The 23,275-nt window shown below is 40.7% G+C and overlaps 1 protein-coding gene across 3 annotated transcripts in view; it reads left to right on the plus strand.

The window, feature by feature from the left end:
• Window positions 1-299: 299 nt before the first annotated feature.
• FEZ2 (fasciculation and elongation protein zeta 2) overlaps window positions 300-23,275 on the plus strand; it is a 45,988-nt gene continuing 23,012 nt past the window's right edge. For 2 of the 3 annotated variants that reach the window (XM_047782292.1, XM_047782293.1), the window contains exons 1-5: window positions 300-588; window positions 4,575-4,683; window positions 12,473-12,589; window positions 16,618-16,759; window positions 18,100-18,368. In XM_047782292.1, the coding sequence (XP_047638248.1) occupies window positions 335-588; window positions 4,575-4,683; window positions 12,473-12,589; window positions 16,618-16,759; window positions 18,100-18,368 (891 nt within the window). In that variant the 5' untranslated portion in view covers window positions 300-334. Of the gene's footprint in view, window positions 589-4,574; window positions 4,684-12,472; window positions 12,590-16,617; window positions 16,760-18,099; window positions 18,369-21,103; window positions 21,185-23,275 lie in introns of those variants that run through there. The other variant, XM_047782294.1, reaches the window with a different exon arrangement.

The following is a 23,275-nucleotide window of genomic DNA, read 5'->3' on the forward strand; positions in this document are numbered from 1 at the left end:
ACACTGGGTGCAAGTTTAAAGAAGTCCTTTATTTCGGCCTCATTTAGGCCAGGTTCCCACTAAGGAAATCAAAGAAGAAGCTATTCTTGAATGATAGACTATAGGAAATGACTCAACGCGGTTAAGGTTTCCATTTCTACCGGGACCGCGATCAACTTAGAAGACTCAGGAAAAGGCAAGACCCCTAACCTGGGAGTCCCAGCACAAGTTCAAGCCCTGGCGGGTGGATGGGGGCGGGGCATCGGGTGGGGGCGGGGCTCCGGGGGGCGGGGCCTGACGGCGGGGAGGGGCCTGGCCGGGGCCGGGGCGGGGCGCGCGACAGCACCGGGCGGCGATGGCGGCTGACGGGGACTGGCAGGATTTCTATGAGTTCCAGGAGCCGGCCCGGAGCCTCCAGGACCAGGAAAACTGTAACGCGAGCCCCGACTCCGGGGCAGGGCCGGATGGGGGAGGCGATGGCTTCCGGGCGCTGGCCTGCAGCTTGGAGGAGAAACTGAGCCTGTGTTTCCGCCCCTTGGGTCCTGGCGCCGAGCCCCCGAGGGCGGCGGTGCGGCCCATCACCGAGTGCAGCCTCCTGCAGGGGGACGAGTGAGTGTGGGAGCCGGCCGGGAGCGGGCGGGAGCTCCCACTGCCCCATGTCCAGCCCCTCGCCCTGCCCGCTCCTAGCCCGCCCTCGGTCCGCAGCCTTGGCGGGACTCCGGCCGAAGGCTCCTCCCAGTGCCCTTCTTCCGCCTCTGTCTACTCTGGAGTCCCGCCCCTGCCTGTTCTCCCACCTTCTTCCTTGGGGCTTTCGGCCTCTGAGCCTCTGGCAATTTAAATCCCCTGCTCCCATGTCTGCCTCAGCCCTTAACCTCTCTTCCTTCCTAGAAACCAAACCTATTCGGTTTAGAGGGGAGTCTCCTTATATAGAACGCTGTAGTTAGCTAGAGTACCTTCTCGGGCACTTGTGTAGCTTTCATTCATTCAACTCGAATTTATTAAGCGCCTGCTAAGTGCCAGAAGCTGCTTCGCACTGGGAATACCAAGATGACTGGCTGTTACCCCTCTCAAGCTGAGCGCAACCTAGGGTGGGAGTTAGATTTGTAAACAAACATTTGTACGGGTGTGACAAACGCTCTAGGGGATATATGTGCAAAATATGGGGGATTTAAAAGGGCCAGTGTGAGTGTGAAAGAGAGAGACAGAGAGAGAGACTATAGAGAAAGTGAAAAACTGGATCCTGATGGATGAGTGGTAGTTTGCCTGGCAGGTGAAGAGAGGTTTAGTATTCTAGCTCAGGGATATAGCACATGCAAAGGTACCAACATTGAAGCAGCATTTATGCCACAGGAATTTATCGGTTCCATCTGAGAGCCCAGGTAGTGTGCAAGTCCCCTCAGAGGCAAAACCAGAAAGCTCTGGTTGTTAATCGTAAGGATCTTCTAGTCTCACAGGGAGACCAGTGCATAAACAGGTAATTATTACAGAAATCATCTAAGCACAATGATAGAAAATTCACAGGGATTTATGAAAGCTAGGGGGATGGAGGGACAGAATTTATTTAACCTTCTAGAACCCTAGTTATAATTTGGTTAAATAAGGGTTGTAATTATGTACCATGGTTTTACTCTAAAAGATACCGGAAGGAGAGTGTGGGAATTTGATAGTATTATAATGTCTGGGGACAGGAGCCATGGGAGAGGTAGAGGGTGAAATTAACACTGAGGTTGTGGGCAGAGATGGGTTTTCAGAGCATTGATGGAATGGAGAGATTAGAGGTTAGGGAAGAATTCTTGGGAGAGAAAGATCCATGGGCATAGGAAGAGGCCTGTCACCTGATGGTCTCTTTTCCTGTGAATCAGAAGACTTATCTGGAAAGAGGGGGTTGGGAATGGGGGCCTGTAAGCATGGCTCAGCAGTGGTTCCCCCCAGCTATGCTTGGAGACCATATCTTTGGATAGGGAGGCATAGAGCGAAGAATCTGTGGTTGTTATTATATACACAGATATGCATGCAGTCAGTGGCAAAAGAGGACATTGAAAAAAAAATCTATTCTCAAAGAGAAGATAGTGTTAAACATATTCCATAGGTCTATATACTCAGAATCACTAGACTTGGGACATACTCTGGATTTTAAAAGTGTGTTTATTATATATTTGGGTTTATCAAGAGTAATTTCTCAAAGTGGATTAGTGGTTTGTACACAAATTAAATTTTCTATTTTTGCTTCACCTGTACTGTCTAAAAAAGTAGTGTATTTTAGCCTTTGCTTAAAGCTTAGCTTGATGTAAAACTTAAAGTTTTCTCTTGGTAATGTTTTTTAGTAGGTGGTATGTTGGCAGTATGGCATTAGAATGTATATGGTGGGGAATGCACAAGAAATCTCTTTTTTCTGGATAGGGGCTGGTCACCACCTCATTGTCCCCTTTCTGATGCTGAATCTGCTCTCCATTGGTTGATAGAGTCCTTTCCTGCTCCTTTCACTAAAGAGAGTTTAGAATGCTTTTCACTCAGTGCCTTGCCTTAGGGTACTTTATTTCACTTCTGAGTCCCAGTTTTAGTTTGGGTTAAATAAAGATTGTGCTTATCTATCTGCTGAAGTTTTACTTTAGAAAGGTCTGGTCTGGGACTCAGTGTTACCAGGACTTTGACCTCCTTTGGAAAAGAGCGGTCCTGCTACTTGTTTATGACAGGCTGTAATACTTTATGATAAAGATGAAGTCAGTTCATGTCTTGACTGGAGAATTCTAGAAATCTTTTGCTTAACTCAGGCCTATGTCCTTCTAACCACAAATGTTCTGTCCTTGGTGGAGATAGAAGCCTGTGAATTGTCCTTCACTTTCCTAGGAGATCAAATTCACCCACAGTCGGTTTTACGTGAAATCTTCCATTCCACTTGTCCTTTTATTGGAGCCTTGTTTAAGAAGGAGCCAACAAACAGACAAAACAAACCTCAAAAATTCTGCACTGACTTCACCTTCTAGAATGTCCTTTTCAAGTTCCTGACCTTGGGTATATGGTCAGTTATTCAATATTTGAAAATCTTTCACCCAGGAAGGTGTGGGCCAGAAACCTTGCAGGGTTAGCAGTCTCGAAGTGTTGTTTCCAATTCGAGCTCATCAGTGTGAGAGGAGATGATGATTCCAGCCGAGAGGAGAATAGGAATGAACCTTGCATATGGGAGATTTGCTGGGGAAACAAGCCACTTTTCTAGAGCTTCTTGGGTTCACATTCTCATTGAGCCTAATGTGCTTTCCAAAGCCAAACATCATTTTGGGATTTTATGTTTTTGGCAGTTGTGGTCCCATTGCTTCTTCTCTTTAGCACCGAATCTCGCTTCATTAAATCAACATGTTGTTTCTCTATATTAAAACTTGCATTCTCATTGTTATGCGCCTGGTGGTCTTGTTTTTGTGTCCTGGTGGCTTATACGCTTAGAAAAAAACCCCACCCAATTATTTATTGTTTTAGTCACAATTAGATACCTGTTATAAATGTTAGTACTTGTATGTCTAGGGTTTATTTACCCTGATTAAATTTCATCTCATATTTCTGAACTCATTTTTTTCGTACAATGTCATTTTTTTTTTAATGCTAATTATGGCTTTGGATCTGAAACTGAATTTTGGTCATAAAATTGGAGTCTGCTCTCCCTATTCTGGTGTGGGTTTGGGACTTTGCTCAATACAACTCATTTGAATTAATGCATAGCGTAATAGAGTTAGAAGAAACATCTGTTATTCTTGTCCAGGCTTCTCATTTTAAAAATTCCAGCTAGTATCTGCAGAAGTTAAGGGACAAGGCCAGAGACCCATTGTTTGAGGAAGAATGGAGACAAGAGTCTGTTTCCTGAATTTGGTCAAGTGCTCTTTTCATTTTACCCTGTTGCCTCCCCAAACTGCTGTTTGATAATAAGAAAGGGTAACTGCCTTTATAATCTGTGCATTTTATCATGAACTTCACTTGCCTTTTCAATTTATTTTGGTCCTAGCCTATTATATTATAAATTAGATGTTAGATCCCAGTGACACATGAGACTGAATTTTTTTTTCTCCAGAAACTTCTCTTTGGTTAGAGAGAGATTATCCACTCTATGAAATAGTCTGTATGTTTGAAAGTTACAGGGAAAAAAAAAAGTGTAAAGCAGAGTATATTTACTACCTGAGTGGCTTGGGAAACCTTTTTTAACCTCCCTGTGCTTTAGTTTCCTCAACTGTAAAACAGGGGTAATAACGCTTCTTCATAAGACTGTTGTTGAGAATTAAATGCGTTAATGTATATAAATGGCTTAGAATATATGTAAATTGCTTACTTAGTGCCTGGCACACAGTACAGCAGAACTGTTAGCTCTTGGCTTTGGGAGAGTTTTCTATTCCTCATTTCTTCCCTCAGGTCTTCTTGTCAGCCCAGTGCTAGAACTTTCCTTTCCTCTTGTTCAGGAGGCTCTACTTTGATGCTTTTCTGAGAGACAACAGGACTTTTTTTTTTTTTTTTTGCTTTGATTATTTTTGTTCTCTCACTGTTCTAGTAGATAGTTGTTTAATAATGGCATACAGAATGGTAACTTTCATTGATTGCAGTTTTCTTCTTTTAAGGATTTGGAATGCCCTGACAGATAATTACGGAAATGTCATGCCTGTTGACTGGAAGTCATCCCACACCAGGACCTTGCATTTGCTTACTCTGAACCTCTCAGAAAAAGGGGTAAGTTAGGAATTGCACCAAGAGTTTCTGTATAACTGACTCTGATAATGGAATGAAAAAGCAGCATTTCTGTTTAACCTCAGTTCGTTGAGTTGCTTCTTCTTTCCAAGCTTATGGCCTTTGGAGTGGCTCTCTTTTACCATCTTGGCTCTGCTACTGGCAACTGCTACCACTTCCCCCTAATTCTTCCCTAGTGTACACTCCACTCCCTTTTTTATGTTTAGGTAAATTTTTATCACCTCTGTATGAACAGCAACGATTAGCTTTTTTTTCCATCTTCAACAACATAATTTTGATGTGCTGAGAACACTCAGTAAGAACCCTAACCTTGGAGTTCCCACTGTTGGCTCAGTAGTTAACAAACCCAAATCGTATCCATGAGGCTGTGGGTTCGATCTGTGGCCTCGCTCAGTAGGTTAAGAATCTGGTGTTGCCGTGAGCTATGATGTAGGTCGCAGATGTGGCTCAGGTCCTGTGTTGCTCTGGCTGTGGTGTAGGCCAGCGGCTACAGCTCTGATTTGACCCCTAGCCCGGAACTTCCATATGCCTCGGGTACGGTCCTAAAACAAACAAAAGAACTCTTGCCTTTGACTTAATATATGGAGGGTGCTGCAATATCGCGAGTTAACTTTTAATGAATTTAATGACCTGCTGGATATGACATGTTGTCTGAAGACTGTTTTCCTGTGAATCTGGGGGACCTTTTAAAAGACATTCAGTTCTTGGCTTTTTAATGTGTCCTGGGCTAACAGTTAAGAGGCTGCTGTGTATGTTTTAGAGTGAAGTACACTTAGGAGACCTTGAGGAAGAAGTGTTAGTACAGGTGACAGGACAACAAGGGGGACAGAAACGGGAGGAGAATTACTTGAAGTGGAAAATCACAGTGTGGTTTAAAGCTGAGAAACGGAGCCAAGTGGAAGTTTCAGGGCCTGACTACGTAAATTCTTCATCAAATAACAATGTGAACTCATGCCAGGTCTTGTGGCATGCTCTGTATTTCATTAAGTATATTTGTATAATTACTGGGAGTATAATGCAATGGGGCTGTCAGTATTTTAAATGGTATTAATGTTCTGTGAAATGATTTTCTTAAGTATGTGATTTAGAAAAGCTTGCTCCATACTAGGTTCTAGTAAAATCCAGGATTCTGACTATATTTCTCAGTATAGTAGATATAGAATTCTGTTGTTTGTTCCAATTATTAATCCCTTTAAGCTGTTTTTCAGACTGACCTGACAAACATTGAGAGAAAGGAATAAAACAAGGTATCTTAGGCTCCGTCTTCTGTTTATTTAGATCATAGCTATCATTCTGGGCTTAGTTCAAGTTTCCCTTCCTCTCTGAAGCTTCCTATTACTGGTTTAGCCTTTGCTGATCTCATGGAATTATATAATTTTAGAATTGGAAGGGACTTTAAAGGACACTTAATCCAGCCTCACTTGGGGGGAATCCCCATCTACAGCATCTCTGACAGATGGTCATTTAGCCATGGCCTAAATCCCCACGTGGAAGGAAAATGCACTCCTCTCTGTGGAATCAGTTACACTTGTGCATGGAAATCTTAAAGGACTTATCTGCTCACAGAATTTAGCCCCTTAGTCCCCTGGGTGCTGGTTCTCAAAGCACTTTGTTCATGTCTCGAATTATTATTGTGTCCTCATTAATTATGTTTCTGGGTCTGTCATTAGATGGTGACTTCCTAGTAGTGTCTTCGTGTTCATCTCTTCAGTCACTTGCACTGTGCCTGGCACATAGTACTAAGGCAAGTGCTTGTTGAGTGAACAAATGAATAAGCTCATCAGTGAGGCTCTAAAGTCAGAGACCATGGTAGAGAAGTGTTTTCTAAATTATTTAACACAGTGCTGAATTGACAATAGCCAGCCAATGAGTATTTTTTTGTTTGACATATTAAATTGTAGAGAAGAGATCCTTTCATAAGCTTCAAAGGGAAGTCCTTTAATCGCATGAATGGGACACCCTAATCCAGTTACACTGAATATTGTTCTTCAATTGCCTCTTGGGACGTCACTCCCCTTTTTTGCCGTTTTGACTGTTTTCAATGCCAGAGCAGTGGTCTAGCCAATGGTGGTGATTAGTAATGACTTGGAATTCAGTACTGGTATTCACTGTAAAAGACTTACCTGGAAAACTCAGCAGAGTAAAGTGGATAAGTGATCATCTAACATCTATCTTGACCTTTCTATGCCCGTGATGAATACAACTGAGATGAGAAGTCTAGTCGTCAGGAATAAGTAGCACACATTAAGTTCCTGAAGAACAAATGGACAGAAGGAACTAAGTAAGAAGCAATCATGTTATTCTATATGGTACCACCTCACCCCCATCCAGCCTCACTTGAGGGAAGTTATCTACCAACAACTGAGTGCTGTATTCTTTTTTCACTACTGAACTATGCAAAATTTACCTTTTGGAAGCATTCTTTAGATTATTCCAAATTATAAAACAGGATCTAAGTGAAATTTTTTTCTTGGCAAAGGGAGAAGAAATTCCTTTTGCATTAGGATGAGGAAAACATTGAGGAAACCACAGTTCTCTAGATTTCAGTTTTTAATTTTTTTTTTCAATTGATGTTTAAGATGGCACATGTCTAAATGTGATGGGTCTTTTCTAGAGTAAGGCAACTGGTACATTCCAAATTCTTACATGGGCACATTTTTTCCATTTGAGGCAGCTTGAGTTTCGTAGAGGGAAACAGAACCACAGCTCTGTATCTAAACCTGGCACTGGAAGGAGTGATGGGAATGCTTGGCAAAGAGAAGGCACGTTGATGCCGAATGGGAGTGTGAATAATGAGACCCATGACAGCCAAGGTTAGTTTTCAAAGCCCAAAAGGGATTCCAGCCCTTAGCATATGCCACCTCTGTAGGGAATGAGCTTGGCTTCCTCTCTAGAAAGATGATCTGGGATCATTATTTCTGTTGTCATGGAAATTTATTCTAATGGTTTACTGGTATCACTCATGTGTTCCGGCAATGGCTATAAGCCTATTCTAAATCCAATGCCATTCTCGATCATGCTTATTTGATCGAAAGCTTCCAAATCATTTTTCTTTAGGGACATCTCCTGTGTCCTATTCTTCCTACTACCATGAGTATTTCTTCGGGGACAGGGACTCTGCTTCATGTACCTTTATATCTTCAAGAGTAGAAACAGGAAGGAGATAATAACATCTTCCTTAGGAGTAATTTTGAAATTAAAACTTTCTCTTGTCTATAAGGGCACAAATAAGACAAAACTATGGTCTTCAAGTTGCAACTCAGAATTGTGATTTGGGGAGTGTTGAAATATTTTAGGTCAGTGAATGGAATATTTTAGGTCAGTGAGTGGACAATGACATAGAGTAAACCTTAAAATTCTATCGTGGCACTTTTCATCTCCATTTCTATAATCTTTTTTTCTTTTTGCCATTTATAGGGCCGCTTCCGCGGCATATGGAGGTTCCCAGGCGAGGGGTTGAATCGGAGCTGTAGCCACTGGCCTACGCCAGAGCCACAGCAATGCGGGATCCGAGCCACATCTGCAACCCACACCACAGCTCTGGGCAATGCGGGATCCTTAACCCACTGAGCAAGGGCAGGGACCGAACCCGCAACCTCATGGTTCCTAGTCGGATTTGTTAACCACTGAGCCATGATGGGAACTCCCAACAATCTTTTTTTTTTTTTCTTTCTTTTTTTTAGGGCCGTACCCTTGGCACATGGAAATTCCCAGGCTAGGGGTCTAATTGGAGCTACAGCTGCTGGCCTGTGCCACAGCCACAGCAATGCCAGATTGGAACCGTTCCTGGGACCTACACTACAGCTCATGGCAATGCCGGATCCTTAGGATCCTTAACCCACTGAGCAAGGCCAGGGATCGAACCTGCAACCTCATGGTTCCTGGTCAGATTCCTTTCCACTGCGTCACAATGGGAAATCCCATTTCTACAATCTTGAAATCAAACATCTTTTCTCATCAAGAGCCAAACCTCGGAGTTCCTCTGAGGCTCAGCAGATTAAGTGTTCAGTGTTGTCACTGTTATGGCATAGGTTCTATCCCTGGCCTTGGAACTTCCACATGCTGCAAGCATGGCCAGGAAAAAAAGGAAAAAAGAAAAAAAAAAAAAGAAAAGCCAAACCTCTTAACCTTTCTCCTCTCTTGGTAACAGGATAGCTGTCTAGTTTAAAAAAATAAGGCTTTACATGAGAAAGCAGCTCTGCCTCACTTACCCCATCATCTTTGATTGCCACTTACCAGAGGGGGAACCACTTTCAACTACTTCAGCTTCCAGTAGCTAACATTCTCCTATCATTTTGTTTCACTTTATTCTTCAACTTTAGACTGGATCCATTTACTTTCTACCCCGAGGATGAGGGTTTAGCACCCTCATAGTCCTCCTTCCAACCCTCCACACCATAACCTTCACAAAAACTTTCACTTCCCTCATCTTTCCAATATGATTTTGTCAAAATATTGGCTTTAATTAATCTTCATCATTTATGTAGACTATTCAAATGTTCACATTTGAGTATATTTTATGATTACATTTCCTCTTGTAATTTTATTTGTTTTTTTTTCCCCTTAGGGTAATACTAATTGCCCTTTTGTGGTTGATTTAAATTAACATTAGCTCACTAATTCAACCTCAGCAGAGCCATAAAACTCATTTCATTAAGCAGAACACACTAGGTGATCAGTCTCTTTTTCTCATGCGTTTCTTAATTCCTCCTGTGTAACAATTCTAGTCTGAATTGGTTACTCTCTGGTTTAGCTTCATGGCTGTCATTCTGGGGTCTTTACTTCACTATCATTGTAAGAATTTCCTTTACCTCTTTCTTTTTTAGATGTTATCCTGCTTCCTTTTTGGTTTTCCTCCTTTTTTTTTTTTCCCCCCCATGGCCACACCTGTGGCATATGGAAGTTCCCAGGCCAGGGGTCAAATGGGAGCTGCACCTGAGACCTATACCACAGCCACAATGCCAGATCTGAGCCACATCTGTGACCTATGCTGCAGCTTGTGGCAATGCTGAATCCTTAACCAACTGAGGCCGGGGATCATACCTGAATTCTCATGGACACTGTGTTGAGTTCTTTTTTTTTTTGTCTTTTGTCTTTTTTTTTTTTGTTATTGTTGTTGTTGTTGCTATTTCTTGGGCCGCTCCTGCGGCATATGGAGGTTCCCAGGCCAGGGGTTGAATCGGAGCTGTAGCCACCGGCCTACGCCACAGCCACAGCAACGCAGGATCCGAGCCGCATCTGCGACCTACACCACAGCTCACGGCAACACCGGATCCTTAACCCACTGAGCAAGGGCAGGGACCGAACCCGCAACCTCATGGTTCCTAGTCGGATTCGTTAACCACTGCGCCACGACGGGAACTCCTGTGTTGAGTTCTTAACCTGCTGATCTACAACAGGAACTCCTCCTCCTGGTTTCAATGGAGCATATTCTGCAGTGGCTTTCTGAGAAAGGGTTGTATGAGAGGTAAGATCTTTGAGAACGTGAATGTCTGAAGATGTGTTTATTCTAAATTGTCGGTTTAGTTGGTTATAGGATTCCAGGGTGAAAAAATTTATTGAAACATGGGAATTACATTGATTTTTTCTAGCTTTCTTTGTTGCCATTGAGAATGTAAATGACATTTTTATTTCTGATCCTTTTAATGATTTGGTTTTTTCTCTCCGGAAGCTTTAATTTTTTTTTTTTTTCCACACTGTTCTGAAATTTAATGATATGTCACAGGCCCTGTCTAGGCCTTTTCTAGCCTGATGGTGCAGTGAAGAGTGGAAGGAGGAGGTGTGTTTTATCACTGTGGTGCAGCATTGCGTTGCAGTATATGGTAGTAGATAGAACTGATGTACCTCTTCTCCCCACCTAACATTATGAAAGGCAGCATACTAGTGGTTTCTTTGCATCTCTCGCTTGTAAATTTCTTACTCTGTGGGGTGTGTTCATCATTAAACTTGGGACGTGTGAGGACTTAGGGAGGCAGTAGGGACCTCCATCCATCCAATTATATCTTCAATTTTATATGTATCCCCTGCACTGGTAAATATTTTTCCCAAGGAAAATACTATTTTTTAAATTATATATGATCTGCTAGAATTGCATGGTTGCCTCTTAGAGTTGCTTTTTATTTCTTTTTAATGATTTTAATTTTTTCCATTATAATTGGTTTACAGTGTTTTGTCAATTTTCTACTGTATAGCAAAGTGACCCAGTCACACATACATACCTACATATATACATTCTTTTTCTCCATCATGCTCCATCACAAATGACTAGATACAAATCCCTAGATACAGCAGGATCTCATTGCTTATCCATTCCAAAGGCAATAATTTGCATCTATTAACCCCAGATTCCCAGTCCATCCCACTCCCTCTCCCCCCCTGCCCTTGGCAACCACAAGTCTTTTCTCCAAGTCCATGAGTTTCTTTTCTGTGGAAAAGTTCATTTCTGTTGTATATTAGATTCCACATATAAGTGATATCATATGGTATTTTTCTTTTTCTGACTTCACTTAGTATGAGAGTTTCTAGTTCATAGTTTCTTGTTGCCCTTTTGTTCTTTGGGAACTTGGTGGGCCACTCCTTCTGAAGACTAGAGTTTGAATTTCAGTTCTATTCATCATCTGAGTGGTTGTGTCATGATGGAGAGATGGTGGACAGATGATCCCTTGTCCATTTTGATCTGAGTGTTCCAGGTCAGGCCTTTATTTAATCAGTAAATTCTAGATCTTTATTACAGGGGCTTTTAGCTTGGTGTGGGCAGGCTAAAGGACATTACATGAGCTAGACATGGTGTGATACCCTGGGGGAGGTGGAGGGGGGGGCGGCAACAGCAAGCAGCCCTTTGGCACCTCTGGGCATGATGAGAGGTAAGGAGAAGAAGAAGTTACTAGAACCTGGTGAATGTAGCTGTGGGGGAAAAGTCAGCTTGACAGGAGCTGTAGCCTTTGGAAATATGGTAGGGAGGGAGACAACAGAATAAATGCCCAGGTCTCACCCTCCTACCTTCCAATCTCCTGCTGGTGTCTACCAGTGGTGTTAACCCAACTGGAAGCCAGAAGTCAAGGGCATTCTTTGATGCAGTCCATAAAAGTCAGCCTCTTGGAGCACAGGGTAGGATGGAAAATGGCAGTGAAGCAAAGGGAAAATTTCTAGCATAGTTAGGTTTAAACATATTTTTGGAACCTAGAAATAAGCTTTTTTGGAGGAAGAGATAGCTATTCAACTGGAAGGACTAAGAATGACCCTAGTGGGCAGTTTCCTTCTGCCAGGGAGTTGGTTACGTATCTTCACTCCGTAGAAGTTAGTTTTCAAGTAACTGACTTCATGTTCTCTGTGGAATTTTAACACATACCAATCTTCCTATTAGATCATGAATTCAATAACATTTGCTGCTAACCCTGTCCGCCCCTTCCCCCAATTTCCTGCAGCTTGCTAATGAATACCGTATAGTTTGGTACTTACTAGACCCTCTAACCCGTGGAATTAACAGCCAAGTGTGCGTTTCATACTGAGCAGTGGGGGAAAGTCGGGTAAGTTGCGACACCTTAGCAACTTCACATTTATTCCACATTCCTCTCATTTCTGTTTGAGATGAATAAACAAAGGACCTCACACACTGCCCAGTACAGAGCAACTGTGATAATGTCTCCCTTTTGAAGCTCTTGGCAGATGCTTCCCTCTGCAGCCTCCTTTACTCAGACACTTCAACTCTGTTGTGAGCAGAATGCCCAGCTCTTAACAGTGGTGTGTGGATTTGTTTACTTTTTGGTTTCAGGTGAGTGACGGCCTGCTCTTTGATACCTCAGATGATGAGGAGCTGAGAGAGCAGCTGGATATGCATTCGATCATCGTCTCCTGCGTCAATGATGAGCCCCTCTTCACTGCAGACCAGGTACAAAGGAGAGTCCCCTCAACGAAGGGAAGGGAACCGATGCTGAAAAATGACTTACTATCATGGCCATAAGTGATGGATTGTTGGAATTTACTTGTTTTTCCTGTATTTTCTGGTAATCTAGGCCTAGCAGCTCCTAAGGAAGGAAGAAAGGGTATGTAATCTGAAACACATGGCTTATGTCAGTTGGGAAGATTTTTTTCAGTATAAGCAATTTTCCAAGACAAGCGTTGTTCAAACAGTACAGTGGGTTGCTCAAGGAGGGTTATCACTGACAGTGGAATCAGGAAAAAGATTGTGAATTTTCTTCTTTCTTCAGATTTAGCCAGATATGGGCAAACTATGTCTGTACAAAAGTTAGCTCGTTTCTCTAAAACCTAAATAAAAATCATTAGCACTTATTAGAAGTCCATATTGTGTATCCCAGGAAGAAGGGAGCATTATTCCTGTGGAATGCATAGTCGTGTCAATCCTGTATTCATTTAAAACCAGTTGAATCGGCTGTCTTATTTTCTGAATACTCTTTCCACTTCTGGTGTATTGTCAAAATGTGGTGCAAGAACTACTTCCTGAATTCAGGTGTTCCACGGCTGCTGGGACTGTGAATTCAACAACACTATATATATATGTGTTTTTTTTTTTTTTTTTTTTTTTTACTTATGTATGTCTTTTTAGGGCTGCACTTGTGGCATGTGGAGGTTCCCAGGCTAGGGGTTGCATGAGAGCTACAGCTGCTGGCCTATACCACTGCTACAGCAACATGGGATCTGAGCAGAGTCTGTGACCTACACCACAGCTCACAGTAATGCCAGATCCTTAAGCCTCTGAGCGAGGCCAGGGATTGAACTCATGTCCTCATGGATGCTAGTCAGAGCAGTTTCTGCTGAGCCATAGTGGGAACTCCGACACTGTATTTTTAGGCTGGAAAGTTCAGTAAAGAGAGAGATTATGGCAAGTTTGGGAGGAGTACATTAAAATGTGTCATTTTGGTGCTCCTTAGTCATATTTGCAGATGGATTGTACTAAGCTTAGAAAGAGTATGGTGCTTAAAAAGCAAGATCGTAAGTCAGAGGGCTGAGTGAGGTAGAGCTTGATATTCCAGGGAAAGCGGTAACCCTGAGAACTTACTGTCTCTGCCTGAAAGCCATAAGCCATTACTGCTTTCAAGATGGATAGAGAGATTCTGTAGGCTCTTTCAGTGTCTCATTTTCCTGTTTAAAGTGCCTGTTTGGGGAGTTCTGTTGTGGCTCAGTGGTAACAAACCCAACTAGTATCCATGAGGATGCAGGTTAGATCCCTGGCCTTGTTCAGCGGGTTAGGGATCCGGCCCCAGCGTTGCTGTGAGCTGTGGTGTAGGTCACAAAGGCAGCTCAGATCCTGCGTTGCTGTGGCTGTGGCTAGGCTGGCAACTGCAGCTCTGATTTGACCCCTAGCCTGGTAACTTCCATGTGCCACAGGTGCGGCTCTAAAAAGCAAAAAAAAAAAAGTGCCTGTTTGGGAAATTTTTCTTACTGATTAACATAATCCCCACTACAGCTTTACTTCTGTTTCTCCTTCGTACAAGTGTTACGCATTAAGCTTACTGATTCATATTGTATTCTTTTTTTCTAATTTTTTAAAACTCTTAGGTCCATTTAAAAATTTTTTTATTTTTACTGAACTGTAGTTGATGTACAATATTTTTTTTTTTAGGTGTATGGCAAAATGATTCAGTTGTATATACATAATTATATATATATATATAATTCTTTTCTATTATAATTGATTATAAGTTATTGAATACAGTTTCCTATGCTATACAGTAAATCCTTGCTTATCTGTTTTATATATGGTAGTGTGCACCTGTTAGTCCCACTACTCCTAATTTATCCTTCTCCTTCCCATTTGGTAACTATAAGTTTGTTTTCTGTGTCTGTGAGCCTGTTTTGTAAATTCATTTGTACTATTATTTAGATTCCACATATAAATAGTATCATGTATCTTTGTCTTATTTCAGGAGTGCGATAATCTCTGGGTCTGTTCATGTTGCTGCAAATGGCATTTCATATTTTACAGCTGAGTAATATTCCATGGTGTATATATGCCACATCTTCGTTATCCATTCTTCTGTTGATAGACACTTAGGTTGTTTCCATGGCTTGGCTGTGGTTAAATAGTGCCACTAGGAATATTGGAGTGCATATATCTTTTCAGATTAGAGCTTTTGTCTTCTGGATATATGTCCAGGAGTGGGACATACAGTATCTCTATTTTTAGTTTTTTAAGAAAATTACATACTATTTTCCATGGTGGCTGCACCAAGTTGCATTCCCACCAACAGTGCAGGAGTGTTCCCTTTTCTCCATACCTTCCCAGCATTTATTATTTACAGACTTTTTTGATGAAGGCCATTATTACTGGCTTGAGGCAATACCTCATTGTAGTTTTATGTGCATCTCTCTAATAATTAACAATGTTGAGCATCTTTCCATGTGCCTGTCTGTATGTCTTCTTTGGAGAAATGTCTGTTTAGATCTTATGCTAAGTTTTTGGTTGGGTTGGGTTTTTTTGTATTGAGTTAGTTGTATGAGCTGTTTGTATATTTTGGAAATTAAGCCCTTATTGGTTGCAAAATATTTTCTCCCAGTTGTAGAGAAACAACATTTCATTTTGTTTATGGTTTCCTTTGCTGTGCAAAACTTTCAAGTTTCATTAGGTCCCTTTTGTTATGCTTTCATTTCTATTGCCTTGGGAGACAGGTCCATTTTTTTAAAACTGTTGAGTAATTTTTCTAATTTTCCTTCAATTTTTGCCAAGTTCTGTATCCTTAACTTTTAGAATCTGGAACAGGACAAGAAACTGCTATAAGACTTGAGCAGCACAGCATATGACAGTAGATCATTGTTTCAAAGGCAGATATGTTTCTGAAAATTTCCTGCTTTCTTAGAGCTTTTTGTAGCTTCTACATTTAATTTTTAAATATCCCTTTGTCTTCCATTGAAATTCTTTTTATGCTGTATGAAATTCTTTTCCTACTGTTAAAGGAAAATTTTGCTGCCATAGAGGTAATTTCTTATTTTACATTTATGTGTGTGTGTGTGTGTGTGTGTATGTAAGGTAAGAAGTTTTACATACACACACACATGTATAAGTAATATATATGTATGTATATGTAACATATTTGTATGTATATGTAATAGACATGCACATATAAATATGTAAAGTAAGAAAATTTTCATATATACATATATGTATATGTAATATATATGTGTGTATATATATAAAACTTTATATATGTTTTTTTTACACTGTTGTATTTTCTGAATTTTATTTATTTTTTCTTTTTGCCTTTTCTGGGGCTGCTTTCTGAGGCATATGGAGGTTCCCAGACTAGGGGTCGAATTGGAGCTGTAGCCACCGGCCTACACCGGAGCCACAGCAGTGTGGGATCCGAGCTGCGTCTGTGACCTACACCACAGCTCACTGGCAACACCGGATCCCTAACCCACTGAGCAAGGCCAGGGATCAAACCTGCAACCTCATGGTTCCTAGTTGAATTCGTTAACCACTGCACCATGATGGGAACTCTGTATTTTCTGAATTTTATGTCAGTTTTATTCAATAGCTTTAGATTGAGCACTTGAATGTGGTATGGGGTAAATTTTCTGTCATTTTCTTTCTTTGAACAATGACTTATTTGGTTGTGGCAAGTCTGAAGTGAAATATATCTGTTTTTTTTTTTTTTTTTTTTTGTAGCAGCATTTCTCAGACATGACAAGATCTGATCGGGGTTGTGATGGACATACTAGATCATATTCTATTTGATTTTGTGCTGAGTATATTGTACTTTTTTTTGTTTTTCTTTTTGAATAAACCATGTATACTCTTATAGTCAAAATTTAGATTATTCAGAACACCCACTCCTGCACACTGTTGGTTAATGGAAAATTTAGAGCTTCCACTCTGGTTGCTTCAGGCGAGTGACATGTAACAGATGGATCATTTTTCCTCGATGTCCTTGATTAACAGTGATATGTGTATTTTGGAAGGTGATTGAAGAAATCGAAGAAATGATGCAGGAGTCACCAGACCCAGAAGATGATGAAACGCCCACCCAGTCAGATCGGCTGTCAATGCTTTCCCAGGAAATTCAAACTCTTAAGAGGTCTAGTACAAGCAGTTATGAAGAGAGTAAGAAACCTTCCTTCAGTGGGTGCTCTTTGTGCCTTTGTAAACCTCAGCTCTGTGGTGTGACCATGTCCAGAAATCTTTGGTTCTCACAGGTCAGGTTACATGCTATTCCCCTGCCTTCCAGTAACACCTGGAGCGTGTATTGATTGTTGCCCAGGGGCTATGGCATACTCATCTTGAATCCTGTATTTGAACACTTGGGTTGCTGTAACAAAGTACCAAAGGCTGGGAGGCTTAAACCACAGAAAGCTGATTCCTTACAGTTCTGGAAGCCAGAAGTCTGAGATCAAAGTGTCAGCAGGTGTGATTTCTTCAGAGGCCTCTTCTCTCTGTCCTCCTATGGACTTGCCTGTGTGTATCTGTATCCTAATCTTCTCATTTTTAAGGGCATCAGAAACACTAATGGCTTCATTTTAAATTAACTATCTCTTTAAAGACCCTACCTCCAAATACTGTCATGTTCTGAGATACGGGGTTAGGATTCAACGATATCCTCTCTCTCAAATGAAGGGAAGTGCTAAGGGAAAACTGAAATGGGATTTCAGGGAATATTGTTCATTTTCCCAATCCTCAGTAAAATGCAGACGTTGGGGCATATGTGTTTAAATATGTACTTAGCTTAATTCTTTCAAATTGACTTCTCCTCTCTTCAGAAGTGTCCCAGAACCCAGCTAGGTTGCTTGTGTTTTCCTGTCACAGGTAGTTTCTGTACTCTCCCTCTGCTTTTACGTTTTTTTCTGCTGTTGTTGTTGTTGTTGTTTTTTTTTTTTTGTCTTTTTAGGGCCGAACCCATAGCATATGAGAGTTCCCAGTCTAGGGGTTGAATTGGAGCTGCAGCTGCTGGTCTACACCACAGCCACAGCAGTGCCAGATCCAAGCTCTGTCTGTGACCTACACTGCAGCTTATGGCAACACTGGATTCTTAACCCCCTGAGTGGGGCCAGATATCAAACCTATGTCCTCATGGCTACTAGTCAGGTATGTTACTGCTGAGCCACAACAGGAACTCCTTGTTCCTTTTTTTTTTTTGTACAAGCTTTTTCAGTCTTGGCTGAAAGATTGGAATGGAATGGAATGAATTTTTTTTTTTTTTAAGACAAGTTAAAAAATTTTGTTATACTTTTCTTGTCAGCCATTTGAGAAGTAACTGTCTACCTATCTCTACTCAGACCTGCCCACCAGAAGTTTGAAGATTCTGAGAAGATCATAAACAATTTAATTATTTAGAATGTGATTTTTAAAATTTAAATTAAATTTTTTTTTTTTTTTTCTCTTTGGCATTGCCTTACCTTGAAACATTTTGGTCTTAGTGTCTGCTGTGCTTTGCTTTTTGGTCACAGGAGTGAAAAGGCTGTCAGTATCTGAATTAAATGAACTGCTGGAAGAAGTTGAGACGGCCATCAAGGAGTACTCTGAAGAGCTGGTGCAACAGCTGGCCCTGCGAGATGAACTGGAGTTTGAAAAGGAAGTGAAGAACAGCTTTATTTCTGTTCTCATTGAAGTGCAGAACAAACAGAAAGAGCACAAAGAAACAGCCAAAAAGAAAAAGAAACTCAAGAATGGCAGCTCTCAGAATGGCAAGAATGAGAGAAGTCACATGCCTGGCACAGTAAGTGATGTTTTGCAGGCAGCATCACACACTGGAACCGTCTTCCCTGTGGTTATCACAGCACCATGGGGCCTACACGTGTAGGACGGGGCAGCAGGGGCTTCTTACCAGAGCGCCAAGGGTCTTCTGTGCAAGGACAGCGTTGTGCTCTGCTCCTTCAGAAAGGCGTTTCCTTGGTGAAGGTATAAATGATTACACAGCTAATGAGGTACTGAAATGTTTAGAAGGGAAGTAAGTGGAAACAGAGGAGCATTAAAAGAGGATGTTTAAAGGAGGCTTTAGGTGACAATTTCAGTACATCAAAATGTTAATAGAGATTGTTTAACTGGTGGGCATATGGATGATATTTTCTTATTTTTGCTTATCTCCTGTGAGTTGTATAGTCAAAATGGGGTTTTAGAGGTAGCCCCACTGTGCTGAGCCTAAGTCAGTAGGTAGCCCCACTGTGCTGAGCCTAAGTCAGTAGGTTGACTTGTAATAAAACGTTTTCCTCCTAATTTATCAGTGAAGTTGGAGTATGAGGATGGTAGAGGCAGTTTCATGACATCAGCCATTTGGCCTAGTATTTGGAAGACTAGAATATTACTGGCTGATGAGAACAATTTAAGGATATTTGAATATTTGACTCTTGGTATGGAGTTTTTTGTTTTCTGCTTTTCATTTTTCTGAAGTGGTTCTCTTAAATTCACTTGATGAAACTTCAAACACAAGCTGATAAGTGTATGAGATGCATTTCCTTATTGGTCTTATGGTCCTTTCATGTTTCTTTGATCAGTTGAGACCTTGTATATTTTCACCTTTATCTTGTTTGTATGTGAGGAAGCATTGGTTAGAATGTAATGGTTGTGAGTTCCCGTTGTGGTGCAGCAGAAACGAACCCGACTAATATCCATGAAGATGTGGGTTTGATCCCTGGCCTCGCTCAGTGGGTTAAGGATCCAGCATTGCCATGAGCTGTGGTGTAGGTTGCAGATGTGGCTCGGATCTGGCGTTGCCATGGGTGTGGTATAGGCAGGCAGCTGCAGCTCTGATTCGACCCCTAGCCTGGGAACTTCCATATGCCACAAATGCAGCCCTAAAAAATAATAATAATAATAATAATAATTTAATGGTTGGACAAAGGGATTCATTTTTCTAAAGGGAGCATACCTTTTAACTCATAGTATTCATAGCATGGTAATTCAAATAACTACATGTTGGCTGTTAAGGTTTGCAATTGTAAAAATTGTCTTTGATTAAATCTTCATTTTTTTTTTTTCCTAAATAATACCTATCACATAAATCTCATTAATCAGACTCTGATGGAATCCAGGAAAGAGCATGCAGTTCTGGGTTGCTGAGCCACCAGTGAGAGTTAATACAAACAAAAAGAATCTTACCATGTAGCCTGTTCATTATACTGTTTTTGACCTATGAGTAAATGCACGTTTCCCTAGTGTAATGTGATTTGTACATAGAAAGAATATAGTTTATAAAGTGACTTTGCCAAAGTTGCCAGACATGTGGAACAAAATTTTTTTCAGAAATTGTAGTATTGATGGAAAAGTGTTGAGTCGCTTCTAGTGACTGCCCTGAAAAAAACACCACCCACCAAACAAAAATACCCCACCCAAACATTCCCTAAATCAAAACATTTATGAATATACAACCCTGGAAAGTTTCCCTTAAAATATTAGGGACATGGACTTCCTGTCGTGGCTCAGTTGTAACGAACCCGATTACCCAATTAGTATCCATGAGGATGCGGCTTTGATCCCTGGCTCTGCTCAGTGGGTTAAGGATCTGGCATTGCTGTGGCTGTGGCACAGGCCGGCAGCTGTAGCTCCAATTTGACCCCTAGCCTGGGAACTTCCATATGCTGTGGGTGAGGCAGTAAAAAGACAAAATAAATAAATAATAAAAATTACATAAAATATTAGGGACAGTATTTTGTATCTCATATTTTAAAAATTGCACACTTCAAATTGCCCTATTATGCAAGTATGTTTAAATAAAATGCTTAATTGAAAAGTCATGGCAAGGTTGGTAATTTCTGCCTATCTGCTTTTAGGGATTACATGTAAATCCTCCATTTATTCGTGTTAACACTTCACTGAGGAAAATAAATACATCCCTGGAGGCGTTTAAAGGCTTCTTTTTGTAATTCCCGTATAAAGAGGGTTAGAGTGGATTCATTGTGTAATTTTACATGGCATTTGTATTGAGAAATGGATTTGAGAAGGCAACATTTAGGTCTTATTTGAACATTTGTTAGTCTTGAAGTAGATTCATAGGAACAGTAAATTTTCTTTCATAATATTTGGACTTATGAAGTTGCTTCTTAAGTCCTGATCTGCAATTTGGGTCAAAACCTTTAACCAGGCTGGTAATGGGCATCACTAAACTTGTGATACTAGTTCCCTCCATCTTTCTGAAGCCTAAAATGATGGCAAAAGACCATCCCATTTGTGACATAAGGATCCTGAAACCTATGATTCTGAAAATAGTGGTTGGTAGCTCAAAAGAGCTTTAAACTGAAATGACTATTAGCCTAAACAGATTCCAAGTTACTGCCTTCCCTAGACCTTTTACAGAACATGAGGTTTTGGGAAAGCCTGATCTCAAAGAGTTAGCTATCATCAGTACTACCAATTTCTAAAAATTGGTGCCGTTTTTACAGATATCATGCATTACTTGTTTTCTAATAACATTGGTCACTTTTTTCTTTCTACCTTAGATATCTGTTTTATTGGCAGGACTTGGACTTTTTCCTTAAGCACGGAATAGCTTCCTTCCATTTTTCCTTAAGCATGCTTCACTGAAACAAAACATCAATTGGTACGTGTTAGAATACTTTATCCATAATTGCTAGCTTGTTCTCTTTGGTCCAGAGATACGATAATGAAATATTTGAGTGTGAATAGAGCAGAATTCAACTCTGTTAGGTGTTCATTTTGGGGACATGTTTTGTTTCAAACATTTGCTGTAGTGAAGAGAAAATTAGTGGGCTTAGAGATGCTTCTTATAAATATTAAAATACTGAGTATCTTAAAAAAGTGAAATGTCATCCTGATTTGTTTCAGTTATTAAAGTAATGTGTTCCATGTTGGATAAGGTACAACTATTCATTTGGATAATATTTGCAGAGTGTCTTTCTCATGCTGGAAACTGTTGCAGATACAGTGGGGAATACAACAGACAAGGCCTGTGGCCTCTTGGAGCTTATGTTCTAATAAGGCAGATAGGCACTAAACCAAAGAATGAATAGACAGCATGATGTCAGGTAGTAGTAAATGCCACCAAGAAAATGAAGGGCTGGCTAAGGTGACCAATAGTGATGCTGTAGGGAGCTACTTTCCGTAGGGTGGTCACTGTGCCACTGCCCCTCCTGATTGCCCTCCAATTCTGTTTGGAAGGGAGGTTGGACGAGTTGATCTTCTTTTTGGGAAATGAGACTCAATGGACATCTCCTTTACCCTATTCAAATCTAGAGAAACAGAGGGGTGGGGAGTAGAGACTGGAATGGTTGCAGGGCACTGTCTGTTAATTGGTGATCTGTATGCATTTATTTGAACTGATTGTGCTGTTTTGGGCCTTGGTGCATCTGTATATGCCACTGTCTCTTTCTGGGGTGACCTTCCTTTCCTATTTCCATTGTCCACTTGGGAGATTTTTTTTTTTTTTTGAACTCTTCAAAATCATGATCAAGCATCATATTCCTTTAGAACTTTTCTCGATGACTCTTCCTCCAATGCAGAATTGACAACTCTCTCCTTCTTCTGGGGTTAGTATTATTCCTCTTAATTTTTTCTGTTAGTACTCTCAGACCATATGGCAAATTTTTGTTTTCATGTCTGTTTCTGTTATGGTTCCCTAAGGATAGAAAATGTAACTTTATTTTCATGGTACTTCTAGGTCCCATATTAGGTACTCAGTAAATTTCTAATAAATATACAAACCTGTATTTTTTTTACTTTGGATCTTTCTGCCAGGTGCCAAACCCAGGGAAGCTGAACAGCATATTGATGGCGAACTTTGGGTTAAGATCTGTGTTTGAATCCTGATTCTGCCACAGCTACATACCCTTTGAGGGATTAAACACAATAATGTATGTAAGACTAGCATCTATCCTGAGCAAATGCTAGTTTTATGCCTATTTACTAGACATTTCTCCCTGAATATCTTGTGGGTATCTGAAATTTATCTTATCAGGCTAAAGTTACCATTTTCTTAAAGATGAATTTGTTTCTAACACATTTCTTTTGGTTAGTGAAACTAATCCTCTCATTCACCAAAACCAGTGCAGTTTCTAGGTCAAAGAATATCCAGTTTTAAACAACCGTTTTTTTCAAATTGTCCTACATAAGTGTAACCCAGGAACAGCATAAATGGGTGGCCATTTCTCCAAACCTCCAATTTATCATGGATGTTATTAGCTTTCTCATAATACTGATCTGATAGGCAAATAGTGGTTCCATCTACTGACTGTTTGGATTCTTTTTCGAGTTGCCTATTATGTCACATTTGAGATTTATTTATAAAGGTGCACATGCTTTTGATGTCCTAGTACCATACTCTACTGTAATCATTGGCTTAAGTCACTCCTTAGAAAGAGTGCAGCCTTCCCAAAGGCTCATTCATGTTGTTTCCCCAGCACCTCACCTAATTTTTCACTTAATGCATTTTTATTGAATTGAAACTTCACTGTAAAGGAGATGGAATCCCAGAGGATTTGGATTTGTGGTATTTGAATTATTGTTCTATCAGGGATTTTTTTTTGGGGGGGGCAGTCTTCTGTTTATGTCAGATAGATCGACAGGTCATTGAATTTCAGTGGCAGTTCGCATGAATACAAGAACAGCTATCTTTAAATTGGTAATTTAATGTAGTAGTGGTTGTCTTTACAACCTCAGATAACTCCAGATGAT

Source organism: Phacochoerus africanus, chromosome 5 (assembly GCF_016906955.1).
Source record: "Phacochoerus africanus isolate WHEZ1 chromosome 5, ROS_Pafr_v1, whole genome shotgun sequence".
Classification (NCBI taxonomy): Eukaryota; Metazoa; Chordata; class Mammalia; order Artiodactyla; family Suidae; genus Phacochoerus; species Phacochoerus africanus.